Source organism: Haplochromis burtoni, unplaced genomic scaffold (genome assembly GCF_018398535.1).
Source record: "Haplochromis burtoni strain Fernald_Lab_line unplaced genomic scaffold, NCSU_Asbu1 Contig_112, whole genome shotgun sequence".
Taxonomy (NCBI): Eukaryota; Metazoa; Chordata; class Actinopteri; order Cichliformes; family Cichlidae; genus Haplochromis; species Haplochromis burtoni.
In genome coordinates, this window is record NW_024582473.1 from 1627782 (window position 1) to 1652450 (window position 24669).

The window sequence follows — 24669 nt, forward strand, 5'->3', positions numbered from 1 at the left end:
CACAGAGAGAAAACAAATCCGGTTAGGACACCTTTAAGTGTCTCCTCTCATAGCTTGCTTTTGCTCCGGTTTTCTCTCGGTCCTCGTCGCCACCATCGCAAAAAAGTCGTGGAAAACAAAAACACACAACATGTCGTGAATAAACCAATCAGAGCTCAGGTGGGTGAAGAAAAACTGAGAAAAACTCATACAGGTGCTCCTAACCGTCGCGACCAAGTCTCTGCTCGACCTCCCTCCCTCAGCGATATCTGTGGCTAAGTGAGGGTGTATGTGTGGGTTATGGGGAGAAAAGGTGGATGAGGACGGGGTAGTGGGGTAGCTCCTCTCTGCCTCAGCACTGAGGGGCGACTGAGAGAGCTGGCCGGCCGGCGGCTCGTATGCCTTCCAAAAACTACACGCTCGGTAGGAGGATAAAACAACAACGCTGTTCCAATGAGCTCACTGGCTGGATGCAAGCCCCACCCCCCCACCAGCTTCCCGCTCACCTCCTCCCTACCCCACCCAGAGGTCCTCCTCCTCCACCACCGCCTCCTTTCTCTCGCTCTCTTCTAGCGCTGCTGTGAAAGTAGGCAGGGAAGTGCGATGTCTGAGGGAACTGAGGGAACATTCATGCTTGTTCCAGACTGGACACCACCCACCTCCCTGGCCCCCACCCACCCCACGCCTGACAAAAGGCACCTTTATTCACCCTGGGCCTGGAAACCACTGTGGGGTTTACTCAGCCTGTACTCATACACACACATACACACTGAAAATGAAAAAAAAAAGAACATGTGTACGCCATGGTGTGGAAAGTTTGTCCATGGCAAACAGTCAGTCAGTGTATGTTCTTATGGGGGAACACACACACACACACACACACACACACACACACACACACACACACACACACACACACACACACACACACACATATACAGGAATATATTAGCATGAGTGGAAAAGCAGCTGAAAAGATGCTTGTTAGGAGTTAGCAGTAGATTTTTATCAAAAGGGACGATTTAGGTGTGTCGCAAGCAGCTTCAACAACATTCCCTGCACCACCAAGCAGAGTGCTCCTCATTCTCATGACAACATGTTGTGGTGCTGCTGTAAATAAAAACGCTGCTATTTAGCCATAAAAAGCTCCGCTTGGGAGAAACCCCCCCCCCCGAAATCAATTAGAAAAACTTTTAGGCGGATTCACGACCTTTCTGATGGACAGCTGATCGACACTCTGCCAAACTTGCTGGGTGTGTTGCTGAGGACGTGAGTGAGTATGTGCAGTGCCATGAGGCCCACTGTCATATTTTGGGTAAAAACACTTTGTGTTTCTGCTCCAACATGTGTGGAGAGATGACACACAAACCAGGGACTGTATATAAAAGACGGACGCGGCGACTTTATACAGGTTGAAGCCTTAATGTTAGCATTTTGCTAAGTTGTTGCATTTGCATGATTCTAAGTTGACTGTGTGGGTGCTAATAAATGAACTACCACAAAAACAGAAGCACAAACCTCTTTAAGGTCTGTGCCAACTAGCAAGCCACCTAAACAAATGCTCCAGTTCCAATTATTGCAGTTGGGCAGCCCACCAGTTAATTACAGCCGCCACACCACTAACTTTACATCATCCCAGCACACAATAGTTATAAAGGGGACAAACTATCAATGATTTGGATTGTTTGGATTCAACCTCTTACCCCTAAGTTTAGTGATTATAATAGTGTGTCTTTTCTCTCAGTTCCCTGAACTTCAACCGGTCGCAGCAGATGCCCCGCCCCTCCCTGAGTCTGCTCCTGTCTGAGGTTCTTCCTGTTAAAAGGGAGTTTTTTCTTCCTGCTGCCGCCAAGTGCAAATTGAACCAAATTAAATGTGGAGCCCGAGCCTATTTCTAACACGAAACCTCTCAACTCAAACATGATATTGCATTATGTCTTTGGTTTCCTGTGTCAAATGATTCAAATCACTCATTCATGTTTGGATGAGCAGTTCCTCAAAAACCTGCAACTGGACAGTTGTAGCTGCAATAAATAACCTAATTTACACTCTTAGAAAACAGGCTGAGCACTGGTTTATTAAGGGGCGGGTTTAGACAGCACAGGTAGTCTTTGTTGTCTTCTGTTGGCTATGAAGGGAAGGTGGCAAACCAGCATTTTCCAAATGAAAGCTGGTGAACCTTCAAAGATTTTTTTTCCACATAGACATATTGCACCACACAAGCAATGATTATTTCCTGAGTAACCATAAAGTGGAGTACTATCCACCGAATGTCAGCATCACCTTAAACACCATCCCGCCCCCCCTCCCTCCAAAAAATGTGACTGTGCCCATTTAAAGAAGCTCTGTCATGGAAACAGTGAGGGAACTGGGATGGAAAGGACTGGGCCTGCTGGAGGAGCAAGAGTGGGCACATAGCAGGGTTAAAGGGTGTGTGTGTGTGTGTTGTTCCCATCGACAGCCAATCTATGCCCCGGCGCCCCACCCTTATGGGTTTTCTGTGACTAAAAAAGGTAAAAGGAGAATATAATGATATAAAGACACGATGACTTCATCTTGGCTCTGACCATTCAGCTCTTCAGCAGCTTCCAGACGCAGTGAGGCTGGAGGGAAGAAAAGAAAAGGAGGCTGAGAAAACAAGGGAGGGGAGAGGAAGCGAGGGAAAAGCGGCGTGCTGGCACAAATGTGTGAAATAAAGGTTGGGTATTATGGACCTGGAAGAAATACGCCACAAAGGCCTCCTTCAAGGCCAGGCACCACAGGTGAAAATGGCAATTTCAGCTGGTTGCTTTTAACACTTCAGAGGCAAGTTTAAAAACAAACAAAAAACAAAAAAAAAACACACACACACAAAAAAAAACTGAAATGCTTTTGCACTGTGAAATCCTTCGTCACATTTTGGTTGCAAAGAGGACTTGTTGCTTGCTTTCCACATCTGCAGAGAGCAGAGAGGATGGTGTGTGCACAGCTGGAGACGGGAAAATCTGAGGTCAGGGAGTTCATGAGCCAGTCAACACTTTATCTGTGTGGGTCTTTGAAACTAACACATTCAAACATATTAATGGCTCATAATTGTCCAGTGTTTATGGTGCTGTGTGAATTTACAGCTGCACACCTATATGAGATTTTTAAAGATACTTTTACAACCTTAAACTAAAAGTGATGAATAACCACTCTTTTTCTTGATGTACTGAAAGATTTTCAGATTGATTATAATGTAATTTTCTGTGTTATGTGATGTATTGACAATATGCCAAAGAACATCTGACAGTGAAGTTAAAATGCTTAAAAAGAACTACAACATTTGAAGAGCAACACACTAAACTTGACTGACTTTCGAACATATTTTTGTCATTCTTTCCATGGGTAGGTGTAATAATGGGGCTAAACTGCCATGTTATCAATAACCTACTGCTGGATATTGATATTTTTCAGACTCTATGACTCTGACACACACTCACTTTGACTCTAAATCAACCTTAGGCCAGCCCCTCACCCGGGACCAATCTGCCTTGGGAGACGCTACCAGGGGCAAAGTGACACCTGCTGGCATCACCAACGCTCCTTTAACACGATAAAGGCGTGATTCATGCAGGGATTCTCAGAGGTTCACAGTAGAGGTTCTACTCCTCCACATGGAAAAGAGCAAATTAAGGTGTTTTGGGTATGACCAAATAGAAGGAGACCTCAGAGTAGAGCCAGGACCCAGGCTTGGGACAGTGGTGCCCCTGAAGAAGAGCTGAAGAAGGTGGCTAGGGACAGGGAGGTCTGGGAGGTCTGGTAGTTTAGGTAGCTTAAACTGCTACTGCCCCGTGAAGCAGCCAGAAATGGACAAACATTTATACTTGCTGCTCTTTTCCTTCTAAAGGACAGTCTTCAGTTCAATTCAGCTCTATTCTTATCGCACCAAATCACAGCACCAGTTGTCTCAAGGCACTATATATTGTATGGTAAAGACCCTACAATAATAAACTGATACTGTGATGTATGGCAGGCATGTAGGGCTGACTTGAGGTGTTGTCGTTATTATAGGTAACAGATACACACACGTTGTTGTCACTCTGTGATTTTAAATGGTGTACATGGTGTGGAAACTAATTATTTTCAATTTTCCCAAAAAATATTTGAATGATTTTCTCAATTAATTGACTTTTAACTTGACTTAAATTCCAAAAATTATGAAGCATATTACACACTAACCTACTATAATGTCACATCTATTTGTGTTGTCTAGTCAAGTCTACAACCACACGTTAACTTCACAAACGATGAAGGAAAGCAGCAAAACAAGAACGTTTCTGCTTGAAAGTGAAACACTGTTGCTGATGAATAAGTGCATTACTTTATTACTTTTTATTACTAGTTCTAAACAATGTTGTCACGCTGAGAAGACTTCTTTTTCTGAACGACATTATTGGCCAAAATGTCTTTGGAAATTGAAAGGATACAGCACTAGCTCTTATGAAAACTGCCATGAGGGCTTAAAGACAGCACACAGTAAGTTCCTAATTGGTTTAAATCTTCTAATTTCCATGAATAAATTCACAATGATATAAAGACCAGCATGAGTGCAGTTTTATAGGCTCTGTTCATTGTTCCTTTCCTGTTATAAAAGTGCTCTATGACGAACTGAGTGTAAACAGAAGTCGACGTCACATCCAGTCATGTGGACTGTGTGAGTTTTCTGTTCAAGTGATAAAACACAGGGCTGATTCAGGTAGAGCTGTTAAGGAGTCCTTGTTGCAGCCAGAAAGGGCCAAAAGTTAGAGGGCAAGGGGGAAACGAGGGAGGGAGGCCTCTGAGGGAAGGTGAGGGGGAGCGAGTGAATGAGTGATGTGAGAGCTGAGAATGAAGAGGGTAAGAAAGGGGGAGGTTATCTGAAACGAGTAGAGATAAAACTACAGATATTTTTGAGGCGAAGCAGAAAACGGGGATTTTGGAGAGGGAAACGGGAGATTGGGGGGATTCTGGAGAGGCGACAGAAAGATTGGGGAGGGGATAAAGGAAAGGGTAGAGGTAAATAAAAAGGAAAGGCAGAAATGGGGGAGGGCTGGAAAACAGCAGTTAATGACTGCGAGCTACTCTCACTGGGGCTTCTAACGAGCAGCAATTACTCGCCAAACACACATTTGGAACTTCTATCACTGCGAGGACTGCAGCTGCAATCATTATTTTCATTCCACATTAATGTGACAGTTATTTTCCCTCCTAACTGCTTTGTGGCTAAAATATCACGAAGGTAAAATCTGCTCAAAGAGATATACAATCTTTTTTTTTTTACAGTCATGCGATAACAAAAAGTGCACAAAATATTCACATTCGAGTTAAAAAGCTGACAAAGCAATTTTTAAAAATATCTTTTTGCATTTGTTGCAGACTCCTGGGGCAAAGTTGGTTGGGATGAATCCTCTTGTACCACCAAGTCAAAACTTTTTGCCGTTTGAACGATGTTAAGATCTCACTGAAAACTGAAAGTTTAAAAGCTGTTTGTTTTTTCCACATCACTGTAAAGAGAGCTAGAAAAAGACAGCCCTCTACAACCCAACTGGCAAAGGTGGACCGCTTCCTCGTCAACTCTTCTACTACAGAACTGCGCTGCCCTGGCATGTGGGGACAGTGACATCCGATTTCATCTGTGTGTTCAAAAACATCTGTAAAGATCAGTGGGTGCTCTGTCATGGATTGGGGCTGCGTTTAACCCAGCGGTGTTGGAGATGTTGTGAAAATTGGTGGAATTGTGAACACAGAAAGGTACAGTCAGATTTTGACCCGCCATGCTATAAAAAGCTTCAGATTAATATCACTTTCATTTTATAGCATGAAAATAATCCCAAACACACTGTCAATGCTGTTAAAGCAAACCTCGGTAGAAAGACACACAGTGGAACACTCAGTCATGGGCTGGCCTCCCCAGAGCCCGGACCTCAATGTTACTGAAGCAGTGTGGGATCATGCTCACAGAGAATTTAAGAAAAAAAAAATCAGCCAACATCCAAATAAGAAATTTCAATGTCCTTCAAGACCCTTGGTGCACTATTCCTGAAGACTACTTCAAGAAATTACAAGAAAGCTGCCTCAGAGAGGTCAGACTGTTCAAGGATAAAGAGGGTCACACCAAATATTGACTTTGAAACTTGTTACAGTTGTACAGGCTTTATTTTTCACACATATATATTGTAGCTCCATGTATGTTTGCAGATGTTAAATCGTTGTACCTATTTTCCATGTTCTCAACACTTTTGCACAACACCGTGCAGTAATGTGATGTTAAAAAGTGCCCAAGTGGCAGATACCACAAAAGCAGCTAACCTTAAAATCTCAAGCATTCTGTTCAAAGTGTGTCCTATAGTCACTACCAACAAAATCGTCTCACCTCCCACTCTAAAAAAAAAAGGCAGACACACAAAACCATCAGTAAGCAGCTGAAAAGTTTCAGTACTCGAGTGTCCAACTCCTTTACAACACCCAGTGCATGATTGCTTTGGTGCCTGTGTTTATGGAGCTTTAGACAGTCCATGTTTTTGAGTGTGTGTGCACAGCCTCATTGCAGCGGCATGGTCCATTTAAGAGGGCGACTGGCCCCTTGGCTCTCTTTAGTTGTCATGTGCTTCAGAGGAGAAATGTGGCACCTGACCTCAACATTACAGCCCTGTGAACACATCTGCACCAACACACACAGAGGAGGAGCACATGACTGCATGGCAAGGTCATATAGCTCCATATCACAATATCATCACCAATATTGCAAACTTGACTAATGGGACATTTACCAGTAAAGTTCCACCACAAACAAAAAAAAAAACTGTAATTGGGGGAAAAATGGAAGAAAGCTTTGGAGGAGTCATGGTGAGAGTGTGAGCCAGGCAGCAGAACATGTGGCTGTGTTCACAGGAAAACTATGAAGAGTTTGTGTGTGTGTTCCTTGTTCACACACAGTGGGACCATAAATAGTCGCTGCTATCAGCAGTGTGGGCATTCCAAGACAGAGCAGTGTACTATCAACACGGAGGGCAGACCTGACTCTTGGGTTTTCTCACACACTCGGAAGGAGAGAGGGAGGAAGGGAGGGGCGAGGAAAGAAAAAGTTTCCAGCTCGAACTGAACCTTTCTGTGCGGACATTAAAAACCTGAATGAATAGTGACACCGCTTATAACTTTGTTTTTGTTTGTTCAACCATTTTTACGTTACTTATACAATCTGACATCACTGGAAATGTTTACATATGGGCTAAGTTGGCCATCAGTCAGCCTCTGCTTAGTCTGCTCAAGGACCTGATTGAAAATATTCTTCACATCATCGAGTATCGGGGCCAGGCTCGGGTGAAGAAGTGGGGTCTGTTCTCAGACGATGCCTCATTGAAGATGCTGATCGTGTTGACACAGACATACGCTTTGCTGGGAAATTCAAATGTCACAACAAGACAAAGGTCAGGGAGAAAAGATGAATTTGAGGTTTATTAGAAAAATTTAATTAAAAAAAATATACAAAAATTTGTGCACAAATTAAAAAGCCAAAACACTGCACTGTTGCACTGATTAGCTGAGACGAAGAGGACGTCTGTGCTGAAGATAACAGGTGACGCAGACGCCATCAAATAATCAGCAGACCACGAATCTTCCTTTAAATTCACTAGTTTGCGTGAACAACACTGCTCATTTCCTCCTTTATATATTTATTCTTGAACTCTACCTGGGCAGAAAATAATCTTTGATAATGTTCATTTATCGTACACTGGAGCTTCAAACTATTCTAGCTGCATTTCCCCCTCCCTTTAACCTTTCTTCTGATTGGCCGTCCCTTGCAATTAAAAAGTATGAAGAGCAGGTGGGTGGGGCTTCTGTCCCCATAGCTACAACTGATACAGATGACAAAACTATTACCCCCTGTATGAAAATTTGATTTTCCAAGTACTGTTAAACAGTGCAAGGATTTTTAACGTAGCTTTTCCAAACACTGCTTTCATTATTTTACTTTATTTTACATTAAAATAAATTATTTCACAAAATCAAAAAAACGATATTAATCAAATTAAACTAAATTATTAGCCTCCCTGATGCTAAATAGTCAGACGTGTATCCTCTTTGCTGGATAACAGCTTGAAGTTGTTTGTTGTAGTCTTACACACGCCCCCTGTTTTGTTTTTGGCAGGATGTGCTCGAGTGACAGCTCAAAGGTTTTTATACTGTGTGTAAAATAGGTGTCAGGCTTTAACTTGATTTTACAAGCTTTGAGCATTACAAAGTCAAAGCACATCATTGGACAGCAGTGATTTGTGCTGTGGTTCAATAAAAATGTCTAATAATCCTGGTCGTTTTTGATTTTTTTTCCAAAATAATTCTGTTGTTGTGTGCAAATTTAAATAATTTATGCTTTCTAAAGAAAAATAAGATATTTAGAAACGGTATGTTAAAATCCACTGCTCTGTTTAAAAAAAAAAAAATTAAAAGACTCATCTGTCTTAGGGATATCCTCGTTCTAAAGTCACGGCTTTCAGCCAAAGGGATTACTTTCACATAGACTTTGACCATGTATAATACAGCCATCCACCATTGTAACAGGATTGTGGAAAATAAATCTGATAGCATTCAGTATCAGATCGAGATAACAAACACTGATACAGCTTTCATCTTATATGAGAATGTGAAAAAAAGTAAAATAAAAGGAAAGACTGGTGATGTAATCAAAAGAGGACTGTTTCCATTTGATACGGACACCCTGTCTATGCATATCTGCTGATAGAGAACATCAATCCAATACCAGTGTTAAATGAATTAAATTAAAATTAAATTAGCACCTGAGAACAGGACCAAATAAACAATAATTCGCCTTCTTTATAAGCACTTCTCTCATTTCAGCTCAGTATTAGAGCCTTTACGACACAGGCTGTAATTTATGATCATGCTAATTTCTCCTCTCTCTGCTCTCATTCCGAGTGCACACCTGATAACAACATTATGCTTTGTAATCGTAAGAAGCCGACAGATGAAGGATCGTTTTTGAGATGATCAATCGTGCAGGTTCACTTGGCTGCTGTTTTCAGTTTAGTTGAAAACTTCTGCAAACATAGAAACAAAGGAAAACTGCTGACGCAGCAGCTGGAAAGTATCTCCAACCTACCTACTGTTTGCTGTTGCTTCGTCTGTGCTATGTATAAAAGTCAAACGAGGAGATCGTGCCATTCTTTTTGGAGATTTCAGAGTGATCTGATCAACATAACACATCAATGCATCCCTAACAACTGCAGCAGTCCAAAGTAATTAACGTGTGTAGACAAGAAGTCAGGAGAAATACAAGCCACAATGAAGACCAAAGCTAACTTTGACAGTGTTTTCCATTAAATGTTTTGCCTTCAAGTTCAAACTCAGATCATGTCAAACAGATACTGTCCACCGTGAAATCAACAATGAGTGAAACAAGTGTAAAAAGGGAGGGACTCACTGATGGATAAAAGAGCTGAAAGATGATGAGAGCATTTAAAAAATGACTGGAGCAAAAAGGACAAGCTGATAAAAAACCAGTGAAGGTTGTTTCAAAGACGACAAACACGACAAAGGAATCAGACAGCTGGAAGCATATAAAATAAGCCGCCACAAGCAGACAGAGTAAAACAGAAAGACTGAGACGAACACACAGATTTCATAAAAACTGAAACACCAGCACGGGGAGTGCAGGGCGGGGTGTTTTTATAGAAGCCTATAAGAGTTTTAAGGCGTTTTTTTACTAATGGTCCATTGAGAAGGCTCTGTTGTTTTAGCCCCATAAGTTTTTACTGTCTGGCTGCAATCTGACCTTGGCTGCTTCATGGAGAAGATTGTGATTGTCAGAAGCGCGGCCAAACATCAACTGGCTGCGCTGGAAAAATACTATAAACAAGTCTCAAATATCATCCCTAACCCCCCGCAGACGACGCCTTCAGACTGCTCGACTTACTCAAATCATACAGACATTAGTCTCGTGGTGCCTGCGTGACAGTCATGTCCAAATCTAAACAAAGCAAACGTTTTGTGCCAAATTCAAGAATTTCACCGTCTCCTCAGTCTAAATGAAGGACGGCTTTTCCAAAACATGGAATCTTCCGCCTCAAAAGTCTGGTGTTTTTAACCAACTTTATTTTCCTCAATTTCAAACCCGCCAGAATGGGGGAGGATAGCTGTGTCTAAACGACACAAAGAGACAGCTTTACTGAGACTAGGTGGCTATTACATTAATGTTCCTTATAGCTTTATTCAGACATACCAAGATACAGTACCGCGTTCCCTCTCGTCTCAGCACTTGACCAATTTATAGCCACTTTTCAATTCATTTCAGTTGTATTTATGTAATGCAAATTTACAACAGCATTTGCCTCAAGGTGGTTTATGCTGTAAAGTAAAGGCCCTGCAATGAAACAGAGAAAACTCTAATAACCAAATGACCTCCTTGGATTTTGCACTCAGCAACAGCGGGAAGGAAAAACGCCCTTTTAACAGGAAGAATCGGGCTCAGCGAGGGCAAAACACACTGTGGAAGAGATTTTTGCAACCTCACTAGTGTAGTGCATGTTCATAAAGAATTTAACCCTGGGTATCTTTGGTTGCAACAATTCACATAATAAGAAATAATAAACTTCCAGGTTTAAAAAGGGGATATGTATCTACACATGCCTGCAAAGCCCTAAATACTGTGTAAATTTAGGGTTATGAAATCTGGGAATACGGTAAACTCTGTGTGTGTGTGGACCCTGTCCAGCGGACACTCACTGCAGGAAAAAAACTTTTAGCCAAAACATGAGAACTGCTCACCACTGCACTTTGTTTAAGTCCTAAACAGTTTAACCAGCAAGTTTAAAGGCGATCAGATGATCAGCTGTTGACATAGATTTATGAGGAGTTGGATGGACAGACACACGTTTATGGTTTGGCTCAAAGCATTGACCAACACTGCCAGAAAAATAACCCAGAATATGTAAGTAGATGCTTGGTGTTATCTGGAAATGCTGTCACCACATAGGTTTATGCATCAGAGAGATAACAAGAGTCTGTTGTAAACATTTAAGGGCTTTAACCACCAAGGTTATTTGTTCTCAACTTGCAACACTGTAGCTTTTTCAATTCAATTCAATTCAATTTTATTTATATAGCGCCAAATCACAACAAAAGTCGCCTCAAGGCGCTTCATAGATACAGAGAAAAACCCAACAATCATATGACCCCCTATGAGCAAGCACTTTGGCGACAGTGGGAAGGAAAAACTCCCTTTTAACAGGAAGAAACCTCCGGCAGAACCAGGCTCAGGGAGGGGCGGCCATCTGCTGCGACCAGCTTAAATGGATATATGCTACTAGTGGGGTTACTTTCCAATTGTTCCAACATTTTTAAAGTACTCAAAAACATCTTTGACTGGGCTCCTTAAAGGCCAGTGTACTGCATGCTGGAAACCACTAAAACCCTGTGGTACCTGGTAGAGGAAGCGCTGGCTGAACTGGTGCATGGCGCCCTGCAGCTGGCTGCGCTGGCTCTGCCACTGCTGGTAGTTTCGCACAGACTCGGCTGTAGGCCTCTGCCACGTGGTGGTTCTGGTGTTGTGGTCCACATAGTAGAACCTGCCCCGCTGGTCCACTCGTTTCTCCCAGCTGCAAGGGGGGACGCAGAAAGGGTTAGTCAGGGCAGCAACGGGCGCTGTGCCTTTCAACAAGATTTTATTAATCGCTTCAAGAGTGGGTGGTTGCATCGAAAAGCTGCTGATAGCAACGGTACTTATTTATGGAGACGAGGAAAGAGAAACAGACAAGAAAAGGAAGGAAAACACAGTGAGGAGGCAGATAGAGAGTAGGATTCAGGAAAGGAAAAGAGGCAGGCATAAGGAATGTTTCCGATGGAAAACTGTTTAATGCTTCCTTTTTAAGGATGTTTTAAGATTATTCCAAAGTCTCAATCTTGCTTTGGATTAGTGCTCCAGTAAATCACCTAAAAATCAGCTGTAAGAGACAGAGACTGAAGCTAGCTGAATTTTGTTTTAGTACGTTATCACTTTAGCTTAGCCTGAAATATCAAGTAGTTTATTCTCCTTAAGCCGACGCCTGGCGTTACGCATGATGAGTAAAAACAATGGAATATGTCAGGTTTCTGACTGAGACTAACCATGTCCTTCATGCGAGTGCTCAGTTGTTTATGTACATGCTATTCTTCCCCTGAGACAGGAGGTCTGGACTTGGACTGAGATAGTGACAGTCTACTTAAAGACAAACACACAAAGAATAGACCCACAGAGGACAAACGCATGAACAAAGCCCCCCTCCCCAACACACACAAACCAGCTCCCCAGGCTCACCAGGACCGACTGCTGCTCTGCTGCTATTCTTGTATCTCTGACTTAAGTTCAACAGAATTTGGTAAAGAGAAAACAGCATCGACTTCCGAAGGCTAAAAACACTCACTGCAGATACAGACCAGCTTAAAAAAAATCCAAATGCACACAGACAGCCTCAGATAGAAAATAAATAGTCGTGCACAGCAGCACCTCCACTCTTGTCTTGCTACATTTTTTCTTTTTACCTTTCATATATTTGGAGAACAGCACAACTGCTACTTAACGACTGATTGAAATCAGCATAATACAAGCAGTGTAGCTGGCTCACACAGAATCAGTATGACTGGAGCTGCTGCCTTTCAGTTTGTCTAAAGTCCAGGACCACTCGCTCCAAACCTGAGTCTCTAAACAGGCTCAGTTTTGTTGCACTGAAGCATATATGCAAACTCACATTCAGGCTGCAGGAGGAGAACTGCATGGAAGATTTAGTTTACCAACCGAGGCTAAGAGTTTACTTGCTGCATCATGTTTTATTGGATGCCTGCATATTTATATAACACAAAATGGTAATAATTTTCATCTGTTGGGTATTTAAGCCTTTGGTGCCCAGCAGAACAAGCTCACAGTGAGATGGAAGAAAATAAAAGACATGCAACAGAAGATCCTGGACTTGGTTGCATCTTAGGACAAAGACACACATTACGCATTTCTCAGGACAAACAATCTTCTTGAAAAGTAACATGCATAGTTAGGTCAAGGTAAGTGGAAATAATTCATTTTAATGCCGGCCCACAATAATAATTTTTCATCTACTTGTTAAATTGTTAATGATGGGGGAAAAAGTACAGTTCAAATTCTTTTTTAAGTCAGGCTTTTTGGTTCTAATAACCAGACAGCAGCCCCATGTTCAAAAGTTAGTAACTAAAAAATGGTAACAAATACAATGAAAGTAAGCGATCCAATAAGGTGTTTAATTAGATAAATTACTATTACATATATAATATTTAAAAACACTGCTGAGCTCTCTAAGAACTTGATATGATATTTTATATGATACTAATGAGTGACGCAGTGCATGAATGTAAACACAGACAAACCAGGAGGATCATGTGACAGCCCCGGCAAAGAAGTCTCTTTCTCAAGGACACTTCAGTAACACGGATGACTGCAAACACAGCGAGTTATTTGGTGGAGGGACAGTCTGTCTGACCACGATGCCTCTGAGCTTTCTTTAAAATGCACAAGAAAACTCTGCTCCCTCTCTGATATTAGCGCTGGCTTGTTATTTACTGGAGCCGAGGAAAATCCCAGAGCCCACAGAGGCCCGTCTGAGTCTCTCCTCAGTTGGGCTATCTGTCTCTGACGCTCTGTACCAGTTATGGTACCATGTCATTAACCATCTACTCCGCGTATTTCCTGGAATTTGTAGACTACAGTCCCATCACCATGTTCAGATCATACAGTGCAGTGTTGAGCTTCGTTTGAATAGTTCAATCATTATTTATAACCGTGTCAATCAAAAGCAACACTTATTAGCTCCGTCTCCTGTCTGTGCTTGACTTATAAAAACAGACATCTGGAGAACCAGCTTCCAGTATAGATCTGGAAGAAAGACACCCTCTCTACTTTTAAGATTAGGCTTCAAAGTTTACATTTTGATAAAGCATATAGTTAGGGCTGGACCAGGTGACCCCTGAATCCTCCCTTAGTTATGCCAAAATACGTCTAAGCTACTTGGGGCTTCCCATGATGCGATGTGTTTCTTCTTCACTCACAATGTGTTTATATACCTCTTTGTATTGAATCATTAGTTATTATTAATCATCTCTGTCTCTCTTCCACAGCGTGGCTTCGTTCCTTCTTCCTCACCTCACCCCCAAACGGTCACAACAGATGGCCGCCCCTCCCTGCTGGAGGTTTCTTCTAAAAGAGAGTTTTTCTTTCCCATTGTCGCCAAGTGCTTGCTTATAGGGGGATGTAGCACTTTAAGATGACTGTTGTTGTGATTTTGCACATTATAAATACAATTTAATTAAAAAGAAGTAAACTGAACAGAATTAAAATGCAAGAATTTATACCTTTAGGTGTATCGTTAACCAACAAAGAGTGGATAGTCAAAAAACAAGACAGAAAAGGTAATCTCACATGGGTTTCCCGTGGAGGGCAGAATGAGATTAAAGCTTCAGGCCGGGCTCGGTCATGATAGCTTCAATCTGAACTCTGGTTTGTTTAGCATCAAAGAAAAAATACTGTTGCTCAGTAACACAGCCGCAGATCTGATTACTGCTTAAGGCTTTGTTAAGTTTTTCAGACTGACTTTTTAAGTGGAAATCACGGCTACACTTTGGTCTGGCATGCTGTACTTCTTCTTAACTCTAACCATTTTAGTCAAGATGTAATCATTTGATGTTTTGAAATGCTATACTGGATATAAACAAAAGCTTCTCAGTTTAGTCTGTTTGGTCTAAAGAAATTTTTGAGCTTGTGACGTGTTACTGCTCACAAACCCTGCAAATGATATGATGAAGAACAATGTGAGAAGCTCTCCTCAGTCTGGCTTTGGATTGCTTTCATTCTTTAAAAAAAACACTATTGCCTAACTACCCCAACCCCACCCCTTCATCCTCTAAACAGCTCCTGATGTGTACATCTGGAGCGTTAGCGCGGTATTAGCTTGCTAATTGATCCTCTGAAGGGCCACAACGGCCATCCGCCAGCACAGTGGTGGATGGAAGTACATGTGGCATGAAGAAAGGACTTTTGTTCTCTGGGCCCCCACGCTCTCGTTCCTTGTATGGAAAATCTGAGGTGGAGGTTTGGGGGGGGCAACCGTTTCCTAAAAACAGCCTCTCTTTCTCTCTGTCACCCAGTCAAACGCTCTGAAAATCAATCAATACTCACTCCAAGTAAAAATGTGGTAAATGGGCTGAACTCTGGCAGAACACTGTACTCCAGAAGAGGGAGAAACAGTGTTCTCGTTACGATGCCTCAGCACACAAACACTACGATCAAGCTGCAGCGTTAGGCACAGTTACAGTGCAATGTGTGTGTTTATGCCAGAGAACATATAACGTGCTCTTAATAAAACAAGAAGCTTTGATCGGGCAGAAACCAAGACTGGGAGGGAACTTTATATGTTCAGCTTTAATTTTAAAGTCACAGTCCACCCAGAACTGAAATTCTTGTGGCAAGTTCACTTCAATGGAATTGCTGCAATCAGAGCTCACAGGGGTCAGATGCCCCTCCCACCAACTCAGAGGCTGTTTTGGCTCGTTTCAACAGAACGCTGTCAACTTTAGCAGCCAGTCAGCTGATGTGCTTCACAAGGGCCTCAGAACAATAAAGCGTCTCTCATTTCCTTCTGTCCCACAACACCTCTGCTTGCTTTTCCATCGTCGACACTGCTGACTCACACACTCCACTGCTGTTTAGTCATAATAAACTCCATTCTCTTTTGGCCAGTTTTGCTTTAAGTTTTACTTTTTTCTTTGATAAAACATTCTTTTTTTGTCATTTTGACTTTGATGTTTCAGGAATGATTTAGGCATCGGCCTAAATCATTGTGGCACAGGGCATTTCAACCAAGTCCAGTCCAACCTAATGTCCTCAACCGTTCGGTGCAGGGCAATGAGATCAAACTGCGCCTTTATTGTCTACCTATGCTGACGTGCAAGCCTGGAACAGAAACAGTACGGCATGATTTCAACCTGGAACAGAACTCCACTTGTTTATCTTCAGTGGGGTTTTTTTTGTCTACATGCTGAACTCCGCTGTTGTTCCTTTTCCCGGACAAGCCAACATTTTACACAATCAGCTCTCAACCTACGCAAAGTGTCATTACCACTAGGCAAGGACGGCACACAAGTGGGCCTCTGTATCTTCTGTAATTACCATAATCCTCCTCTCTATGTAGCCAAATAGACACAAATGTCAGACCATTAATCTGAATCTGGCATAAATGGTTATTTAAGGACAGATCCTGCTTTTCCCCAGTTACGTTACTGTCAGATGGTGAAGCTAAATAAAAGTGGCCACAGATATCAGAGGAAACGGTTATTTTCAGACAGGTGATGACTGAATGCCCTTTAGTTTACAGAAAGGAATGTTAACACATGCATTAGCCTAACTTTACGTAACCCTAAACAACCAGCGCACTGACGGAGAAAACACATTTAAAAGTGCTACGGGCGCACCCCGGTGGCAGTGGTCTCTCCCACGTTGTGGTTTTGGTGTTGTGGTCAACGTAGTACACTCTGCCATGAGGCAACACCCTCTGCTCCCAGCTGCACAAAGAGAGAAGAGACAAGCACGCACAAATATTCATTTACTATCACACCGAATACATTCCAGCAACGAGATATCCAAGATTTTCTTAGACTGCCAAATACATCTTAAGTTTTTTTGTTTTGTTTTTAAAGTAGTCAGGGAGTGTCCCTTAATGTAATAAACCTCTAAATGCATCTCGCTCACCTGCAGCCATCCACACACTTAAGCTTTTTAGGGGCACTGACTCAACAAGTGTTGCTGAAGTTTTATCCTCTATATATAAAAAAAAAATCATTCACCTCGACCTCTGTAAACACACGACTCACACTGGAAACACCATTTTAGTCTATCAGTAAAATATTCTTTTCTGACATATTGGTGGCAGTCATCTCATTCTGTGCTTATTCATCTGATAACTATTAATGAATCCCCACTTTTAGGTTGAAACTGCAAATATACACACACTACGCAGATTCTTACAAAACTATTGGAAGATTTGACTGGGTTCGGAGTTTCAGAGGCAAATATGGTGCTGGTGATAAAACGAATAAAACTGAAAAAGGTGAAGTAAGCTACAAGAAGCAAAAATATATATAGAAGGCAGACTTCATTTTATTACAGGATGAGGAATGAAAAGGAAATTAAATGTTTTAGTATGGGAGGACTCAACTTTCTCACAATTAAATACTTATGACGCATTCACAGTTTACACGAAAGATCCGGGCCTACTCCAGCATCCATACAAAGTTTATCTATACACAATAACAGATTATTAATCACTGCTTACTTTTAACATTTAACGTGCTAGCATTTTTACATGTAGATACAGCAGTGTGTGTTTAAGATTTTCTTAAACAATAAATATTCCTCTCGTTGTTTCTGTGGCAGTCTTTCGTATCGTTTATAGTTTGCTGCTCAAACTACAGGCTGACTATGAGATGCTGTGACACACTGGCTCTTACCCTGCTGGGAGTGAGTCTGTGGTGGGCTCTGTGGTGCTGTTGCTGGCCTGCTCTGTGCTAGAGGTGGTGTTGGAGCTGGGCTCCACTGAGGCAGCTGGACCCAGGGCTTCCTGCTGACCAGGAGAGGGGCTACTGCTGCTGCTGCTGGCAGCTGGAGACCTGCCCGAAGGAGAAGAAGGAGGAGGCGTGTGTAGGGACACGCCGCGATTGTTCTCCAGTCCATTAGACGTCAGCTCAACCTTATCTGAGAGAAGACACGGGCAGCAAGAAGCATAAGAAAAGCTGGGAAGATGATGTGATGTGTTCTTACAGTCAATTAAGAAATTACAGTATAAGAGTGAGTGGACTGATGGCTGCATGAGAGATGATTTGGGACCAAGAAAGACAAACAAACGTTTTTTTGTTGATTGGTTGATTACAAGTAGCTGAAGCATCTGCTGTATATTACTCAGCTACTCTCGTTTCCCACATTTCCTTTCTCTCCACCAGTGCTGTCAAATAAAGGCATTAAACGCTTCCAATGACCTTTAAATTAAATGTTAAGTTTGGCAATCTTTAGACGGTAACACAATTTCAAGCTTCAAGTTTGGCATTTGCACTTGGAAGGTGTTTCTAATTCCCCAAAATGAGTGGGCGATCCTTAGGCTGCAAAATAAACACAAATCTATCTGCCTGTGAGAAAATCACCGAAGGATGCACACATACAATGTTTTTATTGACTGAAGCCCTGCAGTAGCCTTTCAGCATAGTTTTCAGCCTGCTCATCTCGATAAGTTGCTTAATTTAATCATTTTGTTTAATTTAGTTTAGTGTGTTGAACGTCTTTCAAAACTGTGACACTACGCATATCTAAAATTGTCATGTGACATATTTCGGAGTGGATAAAAACGTTTTGATTATTTTCACTACAGCTCATCTCCTCATAATTCTTTTTTATCACCTAGAAAATGGTAGAAAGTGTGAAGAATTCCCATTATCTCTTTTATGTTTCTACTTTTTCTGACCTAAAGTCCAAAATTTCTCTCATTTGTGACAAAGTAAAGCTTAAAATCCATTTTCCATACGAAGCATATATAAAAGCTGCTGATTAAATTTCTGTAAATAAACAGCTGAAATATTATCTTAGCCACATCTACCATTCGCTGTAGCGTGGTGTAACGTGGTTATTTTCTTGGATGCTCCCTTTTAAAAGCTTCCTCAGCAGTGTAACCACATAAATGTAAAAAGCCTGTGTTCTTAAACTGTGCGTGACACCGTGGCGAGGTGAGCAGACTTTCCTACCTGCGCTGTTTCCGGGGCTGCCGTGACTCTTAGAGGACTGCCGGCGAGCAACGGGTCCGGGGATCTGCTCCTCACTCAGATCCCCATTTGTCAGAGAGCTCCCTCTGGAGTCCCCCGAGGACTCACCCTGCGAACCCCCCACTGAGTGCCTGTTGCTCCTGAAAACAGAGAAAGAAAAGAAGAAGACATATCAACATCTGCACTTACTTTATTCACCTCGTCCTTTTATATCCTTTGTTTTGACGACTCACAATTCAACCACACACGCAGAGGTGTCAGCTGCTTTTCCTCTCTGAACACTATCATATTTTCCCCAACGCTAAATATAACTTTGCTTTTCTGACGAGAAAGAGAAAAGCATGATGGCTTGCCCCCCCAGGACTGAGGAATGCTGGGGCCGAGCTTGGACGGCGATCTCTAGATTCAGTTGTTTACGCAGCTCAATAAGGAGAAGAACTAACAGTGCAGTGTGCACGTCTGCATGTTTTTATGACCATGTTCATGCAATGAGAACACTTGAGAACAGCATAAGAAGCCTGTCATCTTGTCTGTTGGTGGCATCTCTTCATATGCAGTATAGAGATGTTGACTGCCTCGCCATGACAGCAGCGGTTTAGGCTCTTGGCTGAACTGTGCTTAATGCCCCCCCACAGTGTTTAGAGGGAAATACCATCTGACCCCATGCACTCCCGCAGCAAAGCTTGGAAATAAATGCAGCCTGCTCCACTATTTATTATCTCGCTACCATTCTAGCCAGTGAGAGCTGCGTCTGAAACCACACTTGGAGGGGGGGAATAACATGCTGGCACTCTGCATAAGTGCTTCAGTCGAGTGGCTTCCTCCACTCGACCCTTTTCTTCTCTTTTCTGCATTTATTTTGATTACAATTACGCCTGGGGTTTATGACTTTCATAAACAGTTTTTTAGAAACGGGTTTGGAAAGTTTAGCATTGTATTTATTATTATTGTTCTTACTGTACCACAACGTCTGCAGACTTTCTAAAGCGGTGGGATTAAAGAAGCCTTTTTCTTTTTTTGGTTTGTTAGGCTATAAAGAATCACAAAGTCTTTTAAAAATCTGACTTCTGCAAATAAACATTAAGACAGAATAATGCTGAAATGATGGCTTTTATAAATACACTCTATTATTCTGGTGTTCAGCTATTCAACAGGAGATAATCATGACTTGTATTTGATGTTTTGCTCGCCTGATATGCCAGAAAAGTGAATCTCTTTGGAGTTTTATTGCCTATTAGAAAAAATGAGCTGATTTTTTTATTTTTTTTTTATTTAATGTTTTAGACATAAGCTATAACTTTAGCTTATCTAATGCAATATATCCCGCAGGAGATGCCAGTACAGTCTACAGTATTCCCCACATAACTCATAAAGAAGCTCTAATGAAAGCTGGCTACAGTGTATGCACCTCCTTTTGTATATCTTGTTATATTTCATGTTATAATTCAGAAATTTTATGAGCCTAAATGTCACTGTTCATTATGACAGCCATGGAGTTATGACAATTAAGAAATCCCAGACTTTTGGGCCATCTGTCCTGCTGTGTCACCCCAAGCTCTTCAGGAGCTGGAGAGCAAAACAACAATATCCCACGACATGCTCTAATAAAATAATAAAATAAAATATCAAATTTCCCCTAGATGACAGCAAGCTGTGCAGATCCAGGAACCCAAAGTCCGTTTTATGCAGATGCCAGATGGTGGGAATTATTACACCGTGACGCAAACGCAAAAATTTGGGAAGGGGATAAATGATCCCCTTTCTTGTGTGGAGAAAACCACAACTAACCACCACATATGTTGGTAGAAAAAGATTCAGAGTCTTGAACTGAGCTATTTCCCAGAATCCCCCGTTACATGTGTAACGGCACAATGAGTTGGATGTTAACCATAGTTTTACTCCATTAAAATATTGTTGAAGCATTGTTGAGGACTGTACCCAAATCCCAAACAGTCACAGTGTGTGTGTCTTTGTGTGCGTTTTCTGACCTGGCCTGTGATCCCGCTGTACTGGGAGTCTCCTCGCTCTGTGTCCTCCTCAGGTTGGGTCTATCCGACTGAAGTATCTCTGCAACAAAGACCGATTACATCATTAGTGGACAGACATACACACGGACACATCCATATCACGCTCCTACCAGCACAGTAACAGTTCAGCAGTGAATCCTAGATAAAAATTAGTCAAGTCTCCTTTAGCTTGTGACAAAACAGTGACAGTTCGGGCTGTTTCTGTCTCCTGCAGTAGACAGCCCTGTTACTATAGCAACCCAATGCAGTCCAATAAAGAAATAAAATAGGAGGATGTAGAGTCAGGTTTGGTTTAATTCACTAAACAGTCACAGGGCCAAACAAGTGCACGTGCAAGGTTTCTGAAACTAAAAATAAGGATGTGTGAAATTAATTTAGTGTACTATTTAATTCACGCAATACTTCTACAAGGTAAAACAGAAGGTTTAACCTCAGACACCACTGTTTATCTGCAGGAAATGTCACACTTGGTTTTTAAAAAAATTCCCAAAATGTGTAAAATGTCCATCTGCATCTAAAGGACAGAGATCACTCTTTCGAGGACGCAATGTTCACATTTTGGACAGAGAAGACAGATGGTTTGAACGAGGAGTAAAAGAAGCCATGTATGTCCACTGTGAACGAACATCTCGGATGAGAGGTGAAACATCTTCAAGGAAACTTAAAGAAGTCCAGATGCTTTTCTTTCCAAGCTTCTTAGACTATGATGACCTGGATGACTGAGAACCTTCACAGACATAAAATGTCAAATATACATTTGACATTTTATGTACATAATGAAGCAAACACATACTATAATCATCAAAACCTGCAGTTCCTCCAATGGCCACTGGAGGCTGGCTCTAAATTTGAGACAATCCCCATGGACTCGTATGAGAAAATGTCCATTTTCAGCAATTAAATAAAGAGGTTTACAACCTGGCACTAAAACATTGTTTGTCTTCTTTATAACGGCTGCACAGGGATAGGAGTCTATGACTGACAGTTGTGCTAACAGGCAGCAAATCACTCAAATGAACCTCTGAATGGTTCAGATGTTTGATCTGGACAAAAAAAAAAAAAAAGATGGATGGATTTTGGATGAAATTATCTCAATAATCATAAAACTATACAAATACAACATACACAACTGATTTGCTGCTCAAAAAAACTTCAGTTGCTAGTAAACTATATATAACTAGCGAATGATTCCACGTGGTGATTCTCCTTTATGAGCAAAGTTTGCAGAATAAACATCAAGTTGCATTCAATAAAAACTTAAACTAGTGAATAAAACCGTAAACCCATCAGGATGTGTTCACTTACACCACACAGTAAAAGAGCCAAGCACTGTTCACAAATGAAAGACTTTGAGTCGCCCCCTGCTGGCCATTATCAAGAATGCAAGATCAAGGCACTTCACATTAGCTTCGCTTTACAGACTCTGAAGATACATCTTGCGAATACAATCCATGTTTCCTATCACTTCGTTACCATCGCTGATAACTGGCGAAAAACTTTCAGACAAATTAACTTTTTAAAATCACACTTTGAAGCAAGTATTGACAATCCTGGCTAAAAAACTCGAAGCAAACTCACTAAGCAATAAGTTCAGCTTCCCTAACATCATCATTATCAGTCCCAGTGTCTTCTAAGACAGCGGTCTCCAACCTTTTTTGCGCCACGGACCGGTTTATGCCCGACATTATTTTCGCGGACCGGCCTTTAAGGTGTCGCGGATAAATACAACAAAATAAAACTAGTACCCGTACCGAAAAAAAGAAGATTTATTCATAACACACGTGAAAAGACCCAGGAAAACAGAGTTAACAATAAAAACGATAACAAAATAAAGCTGAAAACAGATAAAAACCCTGAAAACCAGACATTTCACACCTGAGCCTCAACTCTCGTGGCCCGGTACCAAACGACTCACGGACCGGTCCGAGGCCCGGGGGTTGGGGACCGCTGTTCTAAGACACAGATTTATCGTCTCACTATGAAATTTGTGGTGGCTACCTGTCCCTGCATCTCAGAGCTGTACAGTAAATGACAAAGTGCTCACACTGAGGCTTTGTGTGCACAAATAAAACAATAATGAGATCCATATAGACCTGACACATGTGGTGGTGGAAGCACAGTTGGCGGTTTAATAGAGACCATTCATGCTTGTATGTATCGAGTAGTCTGTGCTGGTTTGTGTGCGCAGTGGTATGCGGTCTTGGCGGTGTGAGGGAATGTGTGACTATACAGTCCCAACTGTGACTGAAAGCCACAGGCCTGTAACGCGCTTTTCATTAACACTCACTTTCTCCTTTACACACCACCTTCCTTTGTGCCGTGGGCACGACAGCCTCAAATGGCATCCATGTTTACACATTTACATATCCCGCTATCTAAGGTAAAGAAAACAGGTAAAGTCTCACTGACTCACACACACACACACACACACACACACACACACACACACACACACAGAGCACTATTTTAGAGCTATGAAAGAGCTTCTTGTGAGCAGACCTGGTGGACATACAGAAAAATAAACAGTGGTCTTGAGGAGAAACCATTGTGTCATAGCCCGCTCACTGAGTTGATCATCCCCCATCCCGCGTAATGGTCCAATTACTGCTCTGGTGTGTGTCTGTCTGAGGTGGTATGCCTTCTCAACATCTAAACTTCAGTGAAAATAACAGAGGGCACACATTTCAGTCACACAGCTGCTATGGAGAGACTGGAAGCTTTGGCTTACTTGTTTAACCTCAGTGTCCACTCAGATTAGCCCCTGTGAAAGAGAACACCTTTGATTTAAGACGGCAATAAAAGAGGTCGATGAGGCCGAGCCCAGAGGTGTTCACTGACGTTAACAACAACACAAAATGAACACATTCACACAACTTGCAGCCAGGGCGACAAATGAACTGATTATGACAACACTTAGATGAGGGTCTACACCAGAGGTATTAAAGATAAGGTTCGGGGCCAAGAATCAGCCCAGCAAAGACTCCAATTTCGCCCACTGGACAGCTTTAAAAATATGAAGGAGTGGAACTTAAACACAGACACCAACCCTAATATCCTCATTTGCCACACATCCTACTCCAAGGCAATTAAATAATAGATAAACAATAAAATGACAGAAAAGCTGCAGTTTTTCCACAATTTACTACAGAAATGTATGTTTGTTTAATTATATAATTAAAGGACGTTTTTAGCAAAGGACTACAGGGACCTTTTCTGTAATTTTACACATTTATCATGTAGTTTCATGCTTCAAGGCCCAATTATCAAAGTTTGATGTCCCTGGTCTACATGAAGCACCGGGGAGACGGTCATCAACTGGCCATTTGTTATTTGTAATGATGATCGTAACAGGTCTTCATTGCATAAAATTTCATTGCAAATGGAGCTTATTTTTAACCTGTATCGTGATATTAGGATTTATGAGTAACTACAAAAACAAATGTTTGGGAAATCTGGTTTGTGCACATGAGCAAAATATTGGCTTTTTAAAACCATGAAATATCGGTACTGGTATCGGTCTTAAAATTCCTACACTGCCTAAACTCTACATAACAAGTAACAGGGCTCGCAAAATCGCTGGCCCGACGTCCCGGGGCTAGCGATATCTCTGGTCGGACGACCAAAATCTATCTCAGCCCAAAATGAGCAGTTTGTGTTTAACTAAGCATTTATGTAATCACTTTATTTTTTTCCCAGTCTGTTTATTCAGTGTTGGCCACACCACCCTTTAATATCAGTCCCTATATATAGACATCATTGGGCAGTGACTGGGATTTTCACATCGTTTTGAAGACTGTAACGTCTCATCCATGGACATTTTCTTGTGGATACATGCTATACCACAATA

At 41.8% G+C, this 24669-nt stretch overlaps 1 protein-coding gene across 4 annotated transcripts in view; it reads right to left on the reverse strand.

Moving 5' to 3' along the window:
* Window positions 1–24669, reverse strand: part of wwp2 (WW domain containing E3 ubiquitin protein ligase 2) — a 58346-nt gene that overhangs the window by 14745 nt on the left and 18932 nt on the right. For 3 of the 4 annotated variants that reach the window (XM_005928405.2, XM_042223485.1, XM_014335535.2), the window contains 5 exons: window positions 20784–20862; window positions 18778–18935; window positions 17497–17740; window positions 16462–16551; window positions 11417–11591 (listed from right to left, as the gene is read on the reverse strand). In XM_005928405.2, coding sequence (XP_005928467.1) covers window positions 11417–11591; window positions 16462–16551; window positions 17497–17740; window positions 18778–18935; window positions 20784–20862 — 746 coding nt within the window. The remainder of the gene's footprint in view (window positions 1–11416; window positions 11592–16461; window positions 16552–17496; window positions 17741–18777; window positions 18936–20783; window positions 20863–24669) is intronic. The other variant, XM_014335534.2, reaches the window with a different exon arrangement.